Raw genomic sequence first — 20,002 nt, 5'->3', positions numbered from 1 at the left:
GCTTGGGGGGCTGGGACCTGCTGGGGCTGAAATCAATGGGAGACCTTTATGAGGATGGGGTGCTGCTGCCTTTTGACCTTCTGAGAGACCGCTTTGAACTACCGGGGGGGGGGGACTTCCTCCTTCATGCGGCAGTGACAACAGCAATCCGCAAGCACTGGAAAACGGGCTTGACGGAACCGCCACTGTCTCTAGGATGCCAATACATAGTGATGATGGTAGGGACGGTCAAAGCTGTCACGTGCCTGTATAGGCGCCTGATCTCGGAGGCTATCTCCCCGCTGCTGTCTCTGAAAGCGAAATGGGAGGCTGACCTGAGGACGGAGATCCCTGATGAGGCATGGGCTGGCATAGTGGAACGGGCCCGGAATGGGACGCGCAACGCTAGGTTTCAGCTGGTGCACTTTTATGTCCTGCATAGGGCTTTACCTGACCCCTGACAAACTACATAAATATTTCCCAACCCATCCAGCGACCTGCCCGCGGTGCCCAGAGGGCTTGGCCGACTTCCAACATATGTTCTGGTCCTGTCCGGAGTTAGGTCCCTTTTGGCAGGAGGTAGTGGATTGTTTGAGGGAAGTTACGGAGAGGGACTTACAACTTACCATGGCACACTGCATCCTACATTGGTTCCCACACACATCAAAGAACAAAATTACCAGCAAGTTTCTGGATCTGGGCCTGCTTTTAGCGAAAGGTACCATAACATCCCAATGGAAAGCTTGTAGGGGCCCAACGGTAGGAAGATGGAAGGATGAACTTAAAAAATGGGCCCGGTGTGAGGGGGAGCTCCGTTTGCAGGCGGCACTTCGAGCGGGCACTAACACTGCTCTGGAGAAGGCCAGAGCATGGGAAACAATGGTTTTGGACCTCACCCTTTTAGACCTGGTTGAGGAAGACACCCCCGCGCCTAGCCCCGAACCGGCGGCGCCGCAGCCTGGGATAGTGCTCTCCTAGCCTCTCTCACTTGTTTCCTTACTTTCTACGTGATGACTGCCAATTTTTGTGGTTCTATCCTGCTAGTATGCTTAAGGTTTGGTTGGGTCGGGGTGGAAGCAAGTTGGCACTGATGGTACTCTAGCACGCCTGGGGGGGTGGGGGGCGAGGAGGGGGGGGGAGGGGATAGGACAGGGGGGGGGGGGGTTGGTAGAGTTGGGCGAGTAAGGGGTTGTTGCTTAGGGGGGGAGGGGTGGGACTAGCCGAGTTGTTCAACAATTGAGGATATGTGGGGGAGGGGGGAGTGAGGATTGAAACGCAGCCCTGCAAGTTTCTGGACTACTGGCTGTCACTGCACCATGCTGTCTTCACTAGATCATACCTACTATATCCCTGGATTACGCCGCTCGACCTCAGGGGTGTGAGCTAATTGGCCGTGTAACTTGGGTAATGGCAATTCATAGCTAAGACAGACAATGGCTGTAAGGATATATGTGACCTGTTTGTACAATTTATTTTGCTGCAATAAAAAGACATTTACAAAAAAAAATGGATGCTGTGTCATGTTACAATGAAATTACATGGGGTTATATCTGTACATTTCCCTTGTCTGAAAAAGGAAACTACGTCTTGTAAGAGAAAAGGCTGGCTTTGTATGCGTTCACACGCAGATAGATGGGGCATTCACACACTCGAAAAAAGGAAAAATGTTGATGAAGGCATGATTGGGGGGTTCTCTCCGACTCCATTAATGAATTCTAAGCATGCAAATCATGGAAGCAAGCAGGAGAGAAAACAACAAACTTCTCAAGTAGAAGCTAAACTAAACATTATGCTGTCAGAAATTTCTTATTTGAGATGTTATGAGAGCATATCTCAGTCTCAATTGTGCACTAATCAAAACAGTTAAAAAACAGTCAAACCTGGCTCTTTCCATTGCCGTTTTCTGGTAACTCAGCAAAATTTGTTCCCATGAGTGACACTCCTTGGTAAATCTGTAAGAGTAGGCAAGCTGCATTAATAGATGTCAAGACAAGACAGCTAAACATTCAAAAAGACACCTTCTTCATAACAGCATTATTTTGTAGTACTGCAAACAGCACACCAATGCAAAAGGATGTACCACCAGAGACTGATCACTGTCAAGACTTGACATCGCGTAGCTATATTACCACTGAAAACATGCATTTAGGGTATTTTCCAAGTGAGTTCATATATATATTTCTGGCACTGGTTAAGCAAATTCTTGATAAGCCAATTGAAATGGGAGTACAAGTAACTGACTGAACTGCAAGTACCATATTGTATGGGGGGGGCACAAGTGCAGCATATTAAGAGTGTGTTTCACATCTGTGAATCGTTAGTAACTAAAAATTTGAAAAAATCTAATATGTAATCATCAATATCAAAAAATAATCTTGCTTAAATGTTTGGAAGAACATTAGATGGAACAGAGAACAAACATGTCAGCTGAATTGTGATATTATTTTAATATTTTTTAAAACAATATTAAACCTTGCACTACTTCCTTGGGCATGGTGGGATTAAAAAACACTATTTTTAACATCATGGCCCACTCTTCTTTATTAATCACATCATACAAGAGCCCAATGTTACTTGTCAGCCTCTATGGCCAGAAAGTGTCACTAGTTGGCTTGGTCCATCCTTCATGGGCAACCAAAACTGCAATCTTACCCACAAATCCTAGTTCCTCTTCCAATGACTAATTCTACTAAACAGTCCACCACTTGCAATTACTCCTTGTGATTTCAAAACCACAATCACCTATGCTGATGGCTACCCAGTCAAATGCTGGATGCCATACATCCTGGTCCCTTGTTCAACGTATGCATCAATTATGACAGCAATTGTACTTGAAAGTCCAATAGCCTCTCACCTTGAAAACTCTTGTGGTCCTTCCACAATCATTAGTGACTATTATGTTTTACAGCTAGTCTCATTCAGCTCATCATGAACATGATATCTATAAACTGACTCCTGACATCATTCACCTCCTTCCTTGACAGACACATGAAGCATTGACAATTGGGACTCACACTTACTAACTACTGCCTTCCAACAAAGCACTGAACCCTAAAGAGGTGAAGGCATTGCAATTCTCAAGACTGATTCAAAGTCACAAATCAACTACATTGCTTGTGCTAAAATTCACAGAGGGAAACTATTTCAATCTCATCTCCTGTAAGAAGGGTACTGAAATATCCCCAGAAAATAGATGCACCGTATCCATTTATTCAGATTTTATACAGCGCGGACATGACCCGCATGAGTATCAGAGTGCTTCACTTTCACATAGCCTTAATCTTACGACAGCAGGTTTGACACGAACTTTAAGCAAATGTAGCAAGCGTACAACAATTTGAGAGAGAGACATTCGTGCTTACAAAATCATATATACATGTCCTAACGACTACTAGAAATCTATTTGTATTATCAAAATGTGAGACCAGGAAAGTAACCTAACAGTGTCTGGACTACTGTTATTATGGGAGGAATTTGTTCATAAGAAGTCTCGGCTTCTTTTTTGAAAGCGGAAGTGGACAAGATTTTTCTAATGCTCGAGGGGAGTGAGTTCCAAATTCTTGGTGCTGCACCAGAAAATGCTCGGTCTTAAGTTCTCTTCTTTCGGAAGAGGGCAGATTTCAGTAAGAGATCTCCATTGCTCCGAGAGACTTTGCTTCCTCCTGATAATGTGATTTTCTGGGCTTTCTTCTTTGAGGGATCCGTTAAAAAAGTTTTTTTTATCTTTGTCCGGCATTCTTTTGAGTTCTAAAGGGGATGTGTCATCAATTATTTTCGTCATTGTGGTGTTGTAATATTCTGTGAGTTCGCTAACTTCTGCCAGGTTATTAGGAGGTTTCAGTTTTTTCTCACATCATACTACAAAATTCTCCATATTGAGCCATTGGTGTCACAAACCCATTTTCTGGGTTTGATTGATTGGGAGGATGTATTTCTTTTTACGTAGGGTATTTGGAAGGTAATGTGATGATCTGAACAGTCACAGGGGATGATCTCAATTGTATCAACAGGTTTTTCCTTATAGATGATCTAATCTAATGTAGAGCCTTTTGTTTGGGTTGGTAGCTTGCATTTTTTAACCAAAGATTGATCTTCAAAGAAGTCTTTGAGCAAACTGATCTGAGAATCATTGTGATCTTTCCAGTGAAGATTGAAGTCTTCTAAGAAATATCGTAGAATTTAGCAGAGCTTGCTGTGATGATTTTAATCGCTCGTCTGTGAACAGGGTGTTTTTGCCTGGGAGGTGGTAAAACGTGTGTGATTTGCAAAGTTGCTTATCTATGGTTCTCAAGGACAAACCAAGGTATTCAAATGACTTGAGGGGTCCAAATGTACTTTCGTAATGGTAATGTCAGATCTATGTATACAGGCGATGCCTCCACCCGTTTTGTTTAGCCTGTCTAGTCTCACAATGCTGTAGGTTGGTGGGACTAATAGATCAAGGCATGGGGAGGATAATTCCGATAGCTATGATTCTGTTAGGATAGTTACGTCAATTTTCTGGTTTAAAATGAGGTCGGCTATGTCTGTAGCATGTTTCTTTGCTGAGCGACAGTTAAGTAGTAGGCATGAGACAGGTTTCTGTGGGATGACCCTTATTGAGTCTTGCTTTCGGGAATTAAAGTCACTTTTTTCAGGTTGTTGAGGTTTGGTTTTCTGTGGTTAGCCTTTGAAGTTCTATTTGTGTTGATTAGGACTGACTGAATGTTATGTTTGTTTACATTAGGGGGGAGATTGGGCAATGATTCATATGATAGCAATAGGATTTGTATCTCAGTATCTGTCAGATATCGAAGTTGATTGTGAGGTCAGTATAGTCTGTTTGTCAATGACATTGAGATAGTATTTAGTTTGCTATAGGGTTCGTGTACTGATTTCTGAACAAGCTCAATTTTTTAGAGATATTTTTCTGAGAGGTGTAAAATGTTCTTCATATCTCTGATAGAGAGTTGCAAGGCCGTGTAAGTCTTGTTCAATTGAGGGCTGAGATTTTCTAGCTCCAGAAGGGAAGGAGGAGAGATTGGAGGTTGTTGGGGGTGAACCTGTTCTCTGGAAGATTGTGGCTACTTTTTGTCTTTACTGTAGATGTTTTCCTATTCGTTAAGGCTATCTCGAGATTTTAATATCGAAAATACCTTTCCAGGCATAATGCTCAACTTGGAGCAATCCCCGGTCTATATATAGAATAAAAAAATCCTTATAAACAATACTAGAGGAGGAACACACCCACAAAGCTAGTCAATGATAGCTTCGCTTGAGGCAGATCTTTAACATTCACATTACAGAACATGGCCTCTTTTATCCCAAGCAAATAAACCAAAACATTGACAGCGATTGCAACTGTGGCCTTGCCACCTTGGCACAGAAACATGCACAAAGTCCACTGATACCTTTGCACAAGCAGTCTCCACCACAAAGTCACCCCTGAATAGTCCTACGCCTCAGATCGCAAATAACTGGTACCTCGAGCCAACTAACACTAGAACTGCAAACCTACCAGAATCTGCAAAACCCAACAACACCAGTTGCGGAATAATTAGTTTCTCTTTGGAATCGTCCTCGAAATAAGGTACCCCCCCCCCCCCACCCCCACCCCCCCTGTGGCTCCACCTCTATTACCTGCACAGACCGCGGATGAACAACACTTTTCCCTTACATTACTGAAGAATGAAAGTCCTACCTTTCAATATATTCTCGTATTTGGGCTTTTGCATCCTCCAGTGCTGGATTTGTTGGTGCACTAGAAACAAAAAATCAAAGAAGTGGAAAACTAACTTATTTAAACACAGGTTCAAAGGATACTTTTGTCAGCATTACAACATTAAAAATTCAAAACAAATATCCTCTCCTTGAACAAATTAGTTTTGAGATCTGAAATTGAGTAGATAAAACCAAAGGAGGTTTAAGAACATATAGGCATAGAGAAGACAACTAAGATTCAATGCAGTTAGGTATTCTTAGCACGTCTGCAGAGTAAAGATCCCTATTGCGACCAAGGGTTTCCTCCATGGAGGATTCAGACTTCCTCTCAACCAAATTCAAAGAGAAGTGAATAAAAATATTGGCTAGTCAGAAAGAACTTGTCTTTTTCTCTTAGATGTTGCTCATTCTGGCATGACAGCGGTGAAGTGACAGCTGACAATAGTGGCAAATGGACCAAGGCTCTGTGTGCTTCTATTGGTTCACATGGATTCTGGGAACCAGCATAGGGGTGTACCACAAGGAAGATTGGATACTGGAATGATTTAAAGATTCTGGCACTGGATTTGGTCTCCCTCAGATAAGTACTGAAAACAAGCTACATTTCATACTGTGTTAGGGGGAAAAGCAATTGTAGAGTACTGCTTTGTCCTTACTAAAACAAACTGGATGTAACTTTTTGTTTACAATGGGGAAGATGAGGACACATCAACAGGCTTCTTCAATTTTCAGTTAATCATCAACCCATCATAGTGCGCTCCAAGGCGACAGTGCTGAGCCGATAAAACCACATCCAAAATGTGTTAGTGCAACACCCATTCTGACATCAGCCCAATAATTTCTTTAGTTGCTTTCATGCGCACAGAAAGATCAGGAAACATAATTTTCATATTTTTTTTGTGAATTTAACAATGATTTTGTACAAAATGATTTTAGTTGGCATTGCCTGCTTTTTGACCTGTGTTTACATTTCTCAATTCATCTCTTCTGAAGTCTGGCATTTTCACGCACAATTCTGTACGCCCATACTTTCTCATCAGGGTAATATTAGTAAGCATCTAGCACATCGCAGATAAATGCATTGGGAGTCTTCTATTTTTAGCTGTACATCGGGAGTCAATACCTTCCAAGCTTTATGAAATTGCTGGTATGTAGATATTTACCTACCAGCAATGTAATGACTCATGAGATGCACATATACCCATCTTCATATGAGTGACCGGACAATAGGCTCCACCTCTCTTTTAAGGAGGGGGTCGTTTGAGTGTTGTCCAGAAACCAGTTTAAATTTCTGCATACCATGTGTCACCAGTCGTAGTTTTGCAGAATAAGCCTTACCAGAGCACATTTCATACATTTATTGTATCCAACATGAGGAAAATTACATGTTTTGATCCACCCAGGGAACTTTTTTTTCGTTACAAGAACTTTTTTTTTAAAGTGCAATACAAATATGTGACACATAATGAACAAATAAAATACTTCACCAAAGTGTGGATATAAGAAAAATATGTTACTTTCTCTCTATTTGAATGGGACACTATTTTCACAATAGGTACCAAAATGTATGTATCTTTAAAGTGTATATACAAAATACACACACAGAGGACACACTATGCTAGAAAAGCTGATCTAGATAAAAAATGTCAGCTGGCTGGTCAATCGTATAGAAAGTTTCAATTCTGAAATTGTGGATAATTAAATTCTATTTGTGTTATAAGGAATCACAAACATAGTAAAAAGACAATATGAGCATATCACCATTTAGTAGAATGCTGAATACTCAATGTAATTGATGTAAAGGAAGGAAAGTCAGAACTAAATCACCACTGAAATTAGGATAGATTAGCCAAAGACAATATTTAAGACAAAAGTGGAAAGGACACAGTATCAGAATTTCACCTTGAATGACGCATTAGGATAGATTCAGTATACTGTTCATCAGAAACAAGGTTGCGACCTAGTTAACAATCAGTGAGCATCTCATGATATTTGGTCCCTAGCTTACTCTTGTTTCGCTCCACTGGTGCCTTCCTGATTTTTGCCTGCCTGCTGGTCTACTGCCAACTCAGTCCAAGGGGAACTGCAACGATTCTTCTGTGCCGCCACCTTCGGGCCAGCCGAGGACGGGGACTACATCCCCAGCATCCTCCTGTGGCGCATCACATTGCATCAGAGCCAAGCGCCAGCGCCAGGAGGCGCTTTAAAAACTCTCGAGGGCTCCCGCAGCGCGGGTCCCTCGCTTACTCTTGTTTCCCTCCACTGATGCCTTCCTGATTTTTGCCTGCCTGCTGGTCTACTGCCAACTCAGTCCAAGGGGAACTGCAACGATTCTTCTGCGCCGCCACCTTCGGGCCAGCCGAGGACGGGGACTACATCCCCAGCATCCTCCTGTGGCGCATCACATTGCATCAGAGCCAAGCGCCAGCGCCAGGAGGCGCTTTAAAAACTCTCGAGGGCTCCCGCAGCGCGGGTCCCTCGCTTACTCTTGTTTCCCTCCACTGATGCCTTCCTGATTTTTGCCTGCCTGCTGGTCTACTGCCAACTCAGTCCAAGGGGAACTGCAACGATTCTTCTGCGCCGCCACCTTCGCGCCAGCCGAGGACCGGGACTACATCCCCCAGCATCCTCCTGTGGCGCATCACATTGCATCAGAGCCAAGCGCCAGGAGGCACTTTAAAAACAATCGAGGGCTCCCGCAGCGCGGGAGTGCCCGGGCCAAGGGTGGGCTCGTCCGCACCCGTCAGAGCCCAGAGGAGGCCGGGCTGGGCCACACTATTGACAATTGCCACGCTGTACTGTAAGCACCATTTTGCCTAGTTTTAATAGCCAGTGTGTTCTCTGTTACTTGTGTGGCTCCGAGGCCATCTAATCATGAGCAAAAGAAAGTTGGGAGAAGGGGTTGTGGGCACACTTGATGTTTTCTTAAGCAGAGCAGAATCCGTGCTGATGTACGAAATCCAGATACCGGAGCATAGGCTTTTACTGGAACCCGTTCCTTCCCAGGGCAGTTCTCTGCCCATTGCCCGGCTATCCCAAACATTGTTGGGAAACGAACTTGACCCTGGTAACCATAGAACATCACCTCGCTTGGTAATGAGATAGCGCCCCCAACTCCAGGCATTCTCCAAGAACAGGGTAGTCCACAGAGCCCTGTAGTGGTAAAAATTAGGAGAAAGAAAGTTACAGGGGGATCTGGGGTGGACCCACCTTCAAAAAAAAGGAAAGGTCGAGGCACAGTAAAGCACAACACAGCAGCCCCCAGCAAAGAACCCAGTAGAACAGCCATTTTTGGGAAGTCTGGAGGTACTACCCCGGCTGCTAAATCTGTTGCTAATTCAACACTGAATCATACAGGACTACCCAGAGATCAGGCTGCTGAAAACTCCAGCATAGTCCGCCCAAGTATCCAGCTTAATTCAGAGGAACTGTATTCCTTATTAAGAGAGCAAATAGCAGCAATTATTGACCCCATTTTTAAAAGTTTGGATTCAGTTGACGAAAGGCTAAACAAGTTTGAACAAGGTCTTTCCTGCAGTAACCAAAGGAATCCAGTCCAACCCACTGTACATGCGAAGGGGGGGGGGGGAGGTGTCCCCATACAATTTATCAAGGGCGGTAAGTAATGTGCAACAGGGTAATCTGGATAATGCCTACCTAAGCTCTGCACCAGTATTACCTGTGACAAGTACAGATTGCATTTCTACCTCGTCTAAATAATGGTTTTTCTACGTCGACTCAGCAGCGTGGGGTTGAAGGAAATAGAATGAGGCAGGCCGAGCTGGGTACTGAAGGCAACACCAATCTACAGCCCTATCTCCACCTTCCGCCAGAGGTCATGCCCTATACGGTAGTTCTAGCCAACGTGCCCCCGCTCCCCCCAGGGACTCGGGAGCATTGGTTGACACTCAAAAATAAGGCTTTACATTTAATGAGCAAAAAGACAGGCATTACAGATCAGTTATTTGAATAATTCAAAATGGTGCGTCGAATAAACTAGGTAGGTCAATCACGTAAATCCATGGCTGGAGATTGTGTGGTACTTAGCTTCAGATCACCCTTACTGGTACACCACATTTTGAAAACAGCTGGTTATCATCCCCCCACAGTAGAGGATATTAAAAGAATCCCCTTAGGTTTCTTTTATAAACCATGGAAGATGCCTAGGTACAAGGATCAGAGGGTCCCCAACAGGGCACACAGTCCGTTTGACTACCCAGTCCAAACCAGCAATCGCTTTGAGTTATTTTCATCTCTCGAAGATATTGACTGACTGAGAGGGAGTGACACCCCATTGGGGACTGAAGTGTTTAGAGTCATAAGGGAGGTTGTTGGGAACCTGGAAGACTATTCTATAGGTCTGTTCCCCTATGTGATACACAGGTTGACGGTATAAGGCATATAGGCATAGGATGTGAATCACCCGTAAAAGCTAGCAACCTAGGTCTGGGTGTAGTGTCTGCTACCCCTGTAAGATCAGGAGTTTGTGCCCTCTCCTCTTCTGATATTCAGAGTGCAGGTTTGCCAACAATAGATAATACTAACGTTGTGGAGGAAATTATTAGTATAGAGGAAGCTGGTACTAGTCTCCCAAATTTATGTATGACTCTATCCTCTTGGAACATAGCGGGAATTTCATCAAAAATAAAGTCCACAGAATGGTCAGCATATATTGAGACAACTGATGTGTGGATATTTCAGGAGACGTGGTCTATAGAGCGAGTCGACTATCCAGGCTACTTACATTTTTCAAAGGCTCGATAAGAGGTCCGAGGGGTAGACCAGTTGGTGGGTTGACCTGCTGGGTGAGACAATTTGAGGGGATAAGGGTGGATGAGTTGGCTATAGATAGCCCCGACATCATGGCCATACGGGTTAGATCACCAAAAGGCGTAGAGATAACGATATTTAATGTCTACTCTCGGAGAATGCTGGGTGGTAGGGGATCAAACGTTATCACAGTTCTTGAAAGTCATCTGGTACATGATGTAGTCACCAGTAATTTGATTATCGTGGGTAACTTCAACTGTAGTTTTGAAATCCTGGATTTTGAAGATGGTAGGCTTAGTGAAGATGTGGATGTGTTATGGGGTATCCCTCAACTAGATTTACAACCCATAAGAAAATGGTCTGAGGGCGCTTTACAAATGAAGGGGCTCTGCCTGGAAAGGGGTTTGAGGGCAGCCAATGGGAGAATGCAGTCCGACAGGCGGGGTGCAAATACCTTCGATAATGGTCGAAACAGTAGTCGTATAGACTACATTCTTATTAATGTTGAATTCTGGCCCTCGGTACTAGATATGGAGGTCCAGAGGAGGCCAGAAAGCGATCATAACCCCCTGGTTTTAAAAATTAATGATAGAAGCTTATGTAGTTCAAAACAGAGGGAAGGTAAACTACCCACTGAAGCGGTCACTGTCACCAATGATCTGAGAAGGGTTTGGTGGGCAAAGATTGCTAATAACGAAGGTGATCTTGTGCAGATGAGGGACTTGATCTCGGGGTCTCGGTCTAAACTCTCCGACTGTAAGTCTCAGGAGCTAAACGTCATCCTACCGGGTGTACATGAAGAACTTTTTAAGGAATTGAAAAAGTTCTTCATTAAAAAAAGCTCCTGTAAAAAGAATAGACCCTTGAAGCCAAGTACTTGGTACAACAAAGCATGTAGGAAGGCCTTCAAAGTCCTTGTCAAAGCTATCAGATCAAGGGCACAGGGCTATATTAAAGAGTCTAGAGCCAACTATAAAGCAGTACAGAGACAGGCGAAGAGAGAGTGGGACGAAGAAAGATGGCAGAACCCGTTATCGGCGTGCGATGGGAGGAACATGACCCAATTTTGGCACTTAGTCAAATGGGGAAATAGTACGCAGTCACAGACACCGAGCAATCACGTTGTCCCAGAAAAGTGGGTGACGTATTTTGAGGCTCAGTTCAAGTCCACACATAGCAGTGAGGAGCCCTCCCAGCTTATTTTAACTAATGATCCATTGAATTTCACTAGCTCTGAGGTTGAGTCTGTGTTAAAAGTAGCCCCGAGTGTTAGGGCACCGGGGCACGTCTGTATTCCTGCAGATCTATTTAGACAAGATATAGATTTATGAGTTCTATATACATAAAGTTTCTTGCAAATGCTATAGTAAATGGTGCCCCGCTCCCAGAAACCTGGTCTGGTGCCGAGATCTTGCCGATCTACAACAAGGGGGACCGTTCTGAGCCAGCGTGGTGTCCAAAAGGGTTCGACAGGGGTGTGTGCTGGCCCCTACTTTGTTTTCCCTATTTATAAACGGGGTAGTCCAGTACTTTGTTAATCACCCAACTGATGCACCAATGTTAGCTGGCATGAAAGTCCCATTGCTCATGTTCGCGGACGACACCTTGCTTATATCCAAGACGAGACAGGGGCTGCAGGCAGCACGGTCTCGTTTTCAGGTGTTCTGCTGTGAACATGAGCTAGTGGTCAACGTAGGGAAGACAAAGTTCATGGTGCTCCATAAGTCTAAGACGATTAAAGCTAGAGTATATATGGATGGCGTTTTATTGGAGCAAACTGACGTGTTTACCTACTTGGGTGTTACATTTAGTGGTAAACTAAGTTGGAAACCCCAAGTCGAAATGCTGGCGCTAAAACATGCTCAGCTAGCCGGAGCCTTAATTAAGGAAGACAGGCTTTCCCAAACCAAGCCTATTGCCCCTATATTAAAGATATATACAACCAAAATTACCCAGCCATATTATATGGTGCAGAAATATGGGGTTTCGAAAATGTATCTCCACTTATTTTAGCTCAAAATAAGTTTGTGAGATCGTTAGTTGGCCTTCCGCAATCTTCTCGTCTACTATCCCTGTTTCTTGACTTGGGTTGTCACACCATTGCAGACGTAGTGCGTTATAGACCGTTGGCATTCTGGAGGCGTCTCTGGATCACTCCGGAACTCTCCTTGAATGCCAATTCCTAATTGGAAGTGAGGAGGTTGAGCAGATCATATAAGATCCCATGGCTGAATTCCATCAGGTCCTTGCTGACTGAAATGGGGATGAGCAATCTATGGGAATATCCTGAGGATGCGGAACTTCCATCAAAGAAGATCTATAGAGCAGCCTATTGAGAAATGGTTAGAACCAAGAGATACTCTTCCCACATAAGCCAGTCACTGTCGAGGGATTTCCTTTTGAAGATTATTGGGATCTCATCACTAAGCCTCAGGATCGCAAGCTCTACCATCAGTTCAGAATAGGCACGCTCCCATTAAGATGTTTTACAAGTAAATGGGATCCCGCTAGTTGTGACAAGTAGTATATTTGTCAAGACCATAGTGAGAACATAGATCATTTTCTATTTGCATGCCCTGCTTACCACCTGCCTAGGATAAAATGGCTCAAACCAGGATGTATGCCCATGAATACAAGATCGGCGAGTTTTAAAGTCAGACACTTCTACCCTCACTGTGATTGGAGTGTCAAAGTTCTTGAGCTGGGCATCGGCCATACGTAACAAAAAAGGGGGGTATAGTAGTATATAGAGTAAAGATGGGCCCTACTATTAAGGAGTAAGAGTTATGTTTCGTACTACATTGTTATTGCTGGTAGATAACATGTTTCCTTTTAAAAGCAATCAGTGCTGAAATTAAGAGTGCACGCTGGTTTACATGTTATATCTGCTTTTAAGAACCTGTATATATATATATTTATTTTTTAACGTATGATGATGGAGTAGTATCGTGGACTAACATCTCTCATTTATATGATGAATTTTAAGTGAAGGAGTGTTTGTTTTAACCCTGGATGATTTGGTCTTTGATGATGAACAATTGCAATAAAGACTTATTGAATTTAATTGATATTTGATCAACACTGAATAACGACAAGTGTGCATCTGCTAAATTTCTCGTAATAATTTCACAAGAGTCTCTTAACAAAAAATCATTCTTTAGAGAAATGCATCATGGGTGGGCATCTAATAAAGTTTCTCCCAATACAGAATACTCATTTAACAGTATACATACTTGAGCTGTCATAATGTTTACATTAGTTCTTTGCATTTCACACTAAAGTGTTCATATCTTAAGAGTATCCATGTGCTAAACCAAGGAAGATATAACAAAAGGATGCAATACTAAAACACATTTGTGAATACCTCAAAACAGAGATTCAATTAATCAGGGATGTTAAGTTATAGCATAGATCATACATGTCCACATTTTGCTTCATCTTGGTTAAGAGTATACAGGTGCAAACACTCAAAATCAAAATAAATATTTGGATTCCATTTGTCTATGCTCAAGTATTCCGTTGGCTCTCCACTCTAGGATTCTTAGGACATACCCAATGCCAAAGAATTTCAAATCTTGCCATTGACTTTGATGTGTTTCTGTTGAGTTTTCAGAAGTACTTTAACTCATGTTGATGCTAGTTATAGCTCTATTGTGTTCCCACTATCAATTATTTGGCCGGAAAAATTGCGTTCCCTATGTATAATTCTAGGCAGGGACATTTGATTTCATCTACTTCAAATTGTTTTACATGTAATTTGATTTGATATTTTTATTTTTTTCCTACATCCAGAAGTACCAAGACTCTGTCTTTGGCTGTGCACAGTGGAGGGTAGCCTCAGGACCAGATCAAGTGACCAAACAGCATGAGTGGCAAACCCACAATATGGACAGCCTTTGGCTGTGCACCGAGGTGGTTGATGAAAAACCCTGACCAAGACCAGCCAAACCCTCTACAAGTAGCCAACCCACGCTGTGCATATACATCAGCTGTCTGGGGTGACTCCAGAGCATAACTGAAAACCATGCCCTGAACTCAACCCTTCACAGGGGGTCAACCCCTACTTCACAAGTCCTTAGCAAAGTGCAGCAAGGGTATGCAGCAGACACTGCGCACACCACCACAAGAGACCAAACCCTCCATACATGGCTTTTGAACGTGTAAAGGAGGGACTGGCCAAAAGGACTGAACCAATGGCTAGGCCATGTAAATCCTCCCATGGGTGGCCAATTGCAATGAACATGTGTGACTGGCGATTTACCACTGCACAAAGCCTTTAGAGCTGCACAGCAGGGGTTAGCTGCAGGGCCAGCACCCAATCCTTTGAGAGCAGCCATTCCCCATAGCGTATAGAGCAGCGGCTGGCCATATTCCAAACCCTGGCCTATTTCTCCGCAGACATTTAAGTACTGCTGCATTAATAATTGTTGTTGTACACTTTTGTTTTCCTTTTTTAAATTCACAGATCACACTCAACAGCACTCTCAAAGATATTATTAGCGATGTTATCAGTGATGCCATTGATTAGGTCATTTGAATTAGCGGTGAGATCATCAATAGTGTAATTTAACATTACATAAATTATGTCATATTATAAGGTCAGAAGCAAGGATTTATGGGTGCGGCATGAATTACGGTTAGTTTAAATAGCCATAACTGGTGAATTTAAGAGGTTGTTAGGTTTTGCTTTATAAACAGAACACCTTTAAACTTTAGTTTTTGGTCAGTGAATTTCTGATTTAACATACGTTAAGGTCTTATAACCAAAGCAAACCATTATTTAATTTTAATCTCGGTTTTTTACCCAGTGATTTTTATTAATAAAAATCTTTCACCACATCTAACTGTTCCTTGCACTCTTACTTTGGGCCTCAAGGCCTGGTCTTCGGGCAGACCCTGCAGCCAACCCCTGCTGCACAGCCTTTGGCTAAGCCTTGCTTCCAAGCTTCCGCGGACAGTCAACCCTTGCTGCACATGGCTGAAGGCTACGAGCAGCAGTTTTAGAAATGCAGAATCACACTCCTAATCCTATAAAAATACATTTTAAAGGTTTTTGGAATCCTGAGCAAACATTGCGTATTCTGAGATCCCAGGAAGGTTACTATACCCATGAAGGGTCTAGGATTATTGAATCTGGCAGAGGATGACCAATTCCTGCAATAATAAAAATATTCAATTTAATGCCAGGATGGTCCCGTTGGGGACTGGTCCACATGGGCCTTAGAGTCAGGGTAGGCTCACCATTCTCCCTTAAACATTTACTGTTCCTACTTTTTCCAACACAGTGCATCGTGTAGGGTAATGTTGACCACAACAGAGATTTTACAGAGATGGGCAGACAATCAAAGTGGGGCAGATTCGTGGATCTGCAGCTGGATTCACAAATTCGTAATGGACAATGGGAGAAAAAGCTTTCTAATACAATGGTGAGCTTATATTTTCTTAAACTGGATCTGTGAATTCATGGAGGATCTGTGGATTAACAAGGTCTAAAATGTAACCTCTTCATTCCCAGACCAGAACACTTTTTAAATGCCAATTTCTTGAAATCTACTGAATGGGTTTTAGAGCAAACCAAGCAAATGCATTTCTTTGAGTAAAGTTCCAAATGCATGCCAAGTTTGGGGTAATTCGATTCAGCGGTCGAGGACCACAGAATATTAAGGTAGGTAAACTGACAAATTTCATTTTTTGGACCCACCCCACTCCCTTTTTTGGCCACAGCTTGACACATTTGCATGAAACTTTCAATGAAGTGCCCATAATGAAAATGCATTTACTAGAGAGATTTCGCTGAACAGAACCAAAGTGATAAGCAAAACACAAAAATGCCTTTTGAAAGGAAGTTCGCACACAAGTGCTGTATAGAAACAGTGGCAGTAACTGGGGTGTATTTACGGTTCAGGCAGCGTTTTCATGGAAAAGCATTTTTTTTATTCGCTTATGGTTTATCCACAGACAGAATTGTGTGATATTTTGTAATCTACAAATTCAGTCAACTAAAGTCTGGCATGCCAGGTTTCGGGAAGATCCTGCCATGCGGAAAAAAATTCAATGGAGGGTGAAAAAAGGGTTTTCACATTTTAGCTCATATGAAATTCTTTTCAAGATTTTTCACCAAACTTTGCATAATCACTGCCATTTTAACTCGCAAGTCACATATGAGGCACAATGGGACGTACCCGACCCGATCCACTATGGCAGAACTGCACTTGGATGAAGAAAGTATGTTGATGAGGTTTCTATGATCGCCATAATACACTGATTTTGCTCATGTGCAAGATATTTATACTTATGATGATTTTATGTATTCAGTTCAGTATCTTTATTTCGATCGCCAGGATCATAAAAGACATTCGCAGTAATATATAAAATATTTTGTTATATAAATAAGCACCCCTTTGACAAGGCAATGTACAGCTGTTCCATTTTGGTGTACAAGACCGTGTAGAGCATAAAATGAATTAAAAGTTGATTATGCGAGGGGAAACCTTAAAACCATTATATCCACATATATAAGACTTTCATTTCTTTTTTGATTTCTATAAAATGTAAGATTTAAAATGTGACTATTTCATTAAAAAATGTCATTAAAATATACGAAACTGTCTTAAAAAAAAAAAAAGTATGCTTAAGACTTGTGGGAAATCACAAGATTTTGTTCAATACTAGCAATAACTATCGAGTACCCAACAGCATATACAACGCTGGGTGTCTGTGGGCATAATCTTTTTAGTTTCACAGCCTGTTACAGCAGTAACCCAACAGTTGGGCACTAACATAATCCTACTAGTTGGAGAGATGCCATCGATATATATCTACACTAATTAATGGACCTCACAAAGCATTGACGTTTGATGTGCTGAATGTGAAATAGTGATTCCCAATACAGTTACTGCCACGGATGTGGTAACACTGATCCGATCAGGATTCATTTTTTCACATTTTTATTTTTTAACGTTACTTTTTTCAACCTCTGTGTAGCTACCTCACAACTTCCCTGTGTTACTTTTACCGCCCCGTCTGATCCTTCACTGTGTCGCTTCTGTATCCCCCCCGCCCTCCTTCATAAGTTGCTTCCACTCCCACTGTCTGCTTAAAATAATATAAACGCTTTTGAGTTTCATGAATTTTTGGTTCAAGTGTGTTTATTTGTTGTGGCTGGTAGTTTGGGTTACCCTTTGTGTCACTGTAAAGGAATACTTTGGAGTGTACTGCAATTATAAGTAGCTTTTGTAAACCAGACCAATAAAGACAATGAACTGTACTGTAAAATAAAGACACTTAACTGTACTGTAACAAATCTACTCATTTCGTGGAAATATGGAGCAGAAAAATTTGATTCTCTACTTTTATAAAGGTATTCCTTTCATTGGGGCGGGGATCTTGGTATCCATAATACAAATGGTCATCCTGGTTATTTTGCCAATCTTAATACAATGACATGTTAAGCAGTTTCTAAATGTATACTCAAAACACTGAGAATGGCTTAATTGCAGCAAACATACCTTAGTGAGCTGCACTATATATATATATATATATATATATATTATCCGTGCAGGAGGCACTGAGTGGAAAGTTGGAGTTTGATATATATATATATATATATATATATATATATATATATATATATATATATATATATATATATATATATTGAAAATTTTAATGGGGAATATGTAGCAGAAGAAATTACCTGCTAGGTTGTTCCGTGCACCTGTGCAAGGTCCCGTCACGTTGTAGCCTTTCCGTAAAATGGTTCAGTTCCTGTGTGATTGTTGAAACTGCAACAAAGAAAAAATTAGAAAGAAATCAAAACAAGCAGGAACTTGTGGGGTCCACTGTTCTTATATGAATCGGTGGGAAATGGTGTAAAGATATCATAAGTGCTTATGCTAAAGTACTATGAGAAACCATTTATCAAAGGGACTAATTAGATACATGCTAGATGCTTCAGTGTATATTTGGGACATATATTTATCGGGCAGAACTGATCTCAAGAACCACTGATATATCCAATTTACGATCTGTGAAAAACATCTGAGTTTTACGCAACAACCCAACCACTGGGACTGAAATGATATTATATATATATAGGAATAGTGAAATATCAATGACAATATTAAAAACAGTGATAAACAATCATTTACAATGCAATGGTCTCTGCATTATTAAAGGTAGAGCTATTGGCATTGCTCATTTTTTTTAAAATCATAAATAAATGGCATTGTCATTTACATTGCCAATAGCTTAATCGTTAAATAAATGGCATTGTCCTTTACAATGCCAATAGCCTAATCGCTCGCAAATGCATGACCTATTGCATTTACACCCACACAGAGCCACACACACAAAGCCACCCACACACACATACAGAGCCACCCACACAGTCATTCACATAGAGCCACCCTCACACAGACCGAGCCACCCACACATAGAGCCACCTACAAAAAAAGCTATCCACACAGAGCCACACACACACACACACACAGAGCCACACAGCCACAAACACAGAGCCCCCCCACACACACACACACACACACAGAGCCCCACACACAGAGGAAAGGCATGGAGTCTGCAAGTGTGTGCAAGAGAGAGCACTAGACAGTGAATGGGTGCAGGCCCCGATAGATAGGGCTGACAAGGGAATCGACAGCGAGAGAAAAGAGAGTGTGAGTGAGAGAGAAGATGTGAGCGAGCCAGAGGGAACTGAGTGAGAAAAACGGAGACATACAGAGGTGAGAGAGAGAATAAGAAAGACAGATTGGAGAGCGGGGTGGCGTAACAATGCGCGCAAAGGGTAGGAGGGGTGAAGAGGAAAGAAAGAAAGAAAGAAAGAAAGAAAGAAAGAAGCAATAGAGAGAAAAGGCAGTCACTGTTGATAGTTCTATGGGGCATTTGATTTTGAGGGGGCCCATTTTGCCGTACTGTTCTTCCCCTCAAATTTGAGCAATTTAAGATGTTACTTTCTGCTGGGGGTGGGGCTGTGTGCGAAGGATGACATTTCCTCACAGAAACCCTCCTTAAGGATTTCTTCTCCGTGGTGTGCTGAAGAAAGCCTCAGGCGAAATAATGATATCTATAAAAAGAGCCCCTTTCGGCAGGCAGCTCGTTATTAGTCAACGGGGGGATCCCCACGCCGGGGAATCCCTCTTGGAAGGACAATTGCAGCCCCGGGCTGCAGATAAACGTAGGAGTGCTGGTGCCCCCTTCCTGGAAACACTTATTAAAACAAGCACTCACTGGAAGACTCAGCGGCGGCCGGGCAATAATGGCGGCCGCAAACATCTGAAAATTTCGGATTCCGGGGCGTGTTTTGGCGTTCTGAGTGACGGATGACGTCACAGTCGAAAGAACGCAAAAAAACACGCCCCCGAATCCGAAAGACGGGGCTTTATTGGAGTGACTCCCTTCTCCTCCAATGGCTGGCCTCCGTTTAGGAAGCCAGCCAATGGAGGAGAATGGAAGAGAGAGGCGGGTTCCAAGCCCCCCTAACTCCAAAACATAAAATCTTCGGGACTCCGCCCTCACTGCTTCGCAGTGCAACGGCTAT

At 42.5% G+C, this 20,002-nt stretch overlaps 1 protein-coding gene across 4 annotated transcripts in view; it reads right to left on the bottom strand.

The window, feature by feature from the left end:
- DSN1 (DSN1 component of MIS12 kinetochore complex) overlaps positions 1-20,002 on the bottom strand; it is a 293,642-nt gene that overhangs the window by 97,180 nt on the left and 176,460 nt on the right. For all 4 annotated transcript variants that reach the window (XM_078681111.1, XM_078681103.1, XM_078681094.1 and 1 more), the window contains 3 exons: positions 18,146-18,233; positions 5,660-5,719; positions 1,860-1,931 (listed from right to left, as the gene is read on the bottom strand). In XM_078681111.1, the coding sequence (XP_078537237.1) occupies positions 1,860-1,931; positions 5,660-5,719; positions 18,146-18,233 (220 nt within the window). The remainder of the gene's footprint in view (positions 1-1,859; positions 1,932-5,659; positions 5,720-18,145; positions 18,234-20,002) is intronic.

The sequence above is a fragment of the Lissotriton helveticus genome, chromosome 1_1, assembly GCF_964261635.1.
Source record: "Lissotriton helveticus chromosome 1_1, aLisHel1.1, whole genome shotgun sequence".
NCBI classification, from domain to species: Eukaryota; Metazoa; Chordata; class Amphibia; order Caudata; family Salamandridae; genus Lissotriton; species Lissotriton helveticus.
This window is presented reverse-complemented; position numbering and strand designations above follow the sequence as displayed.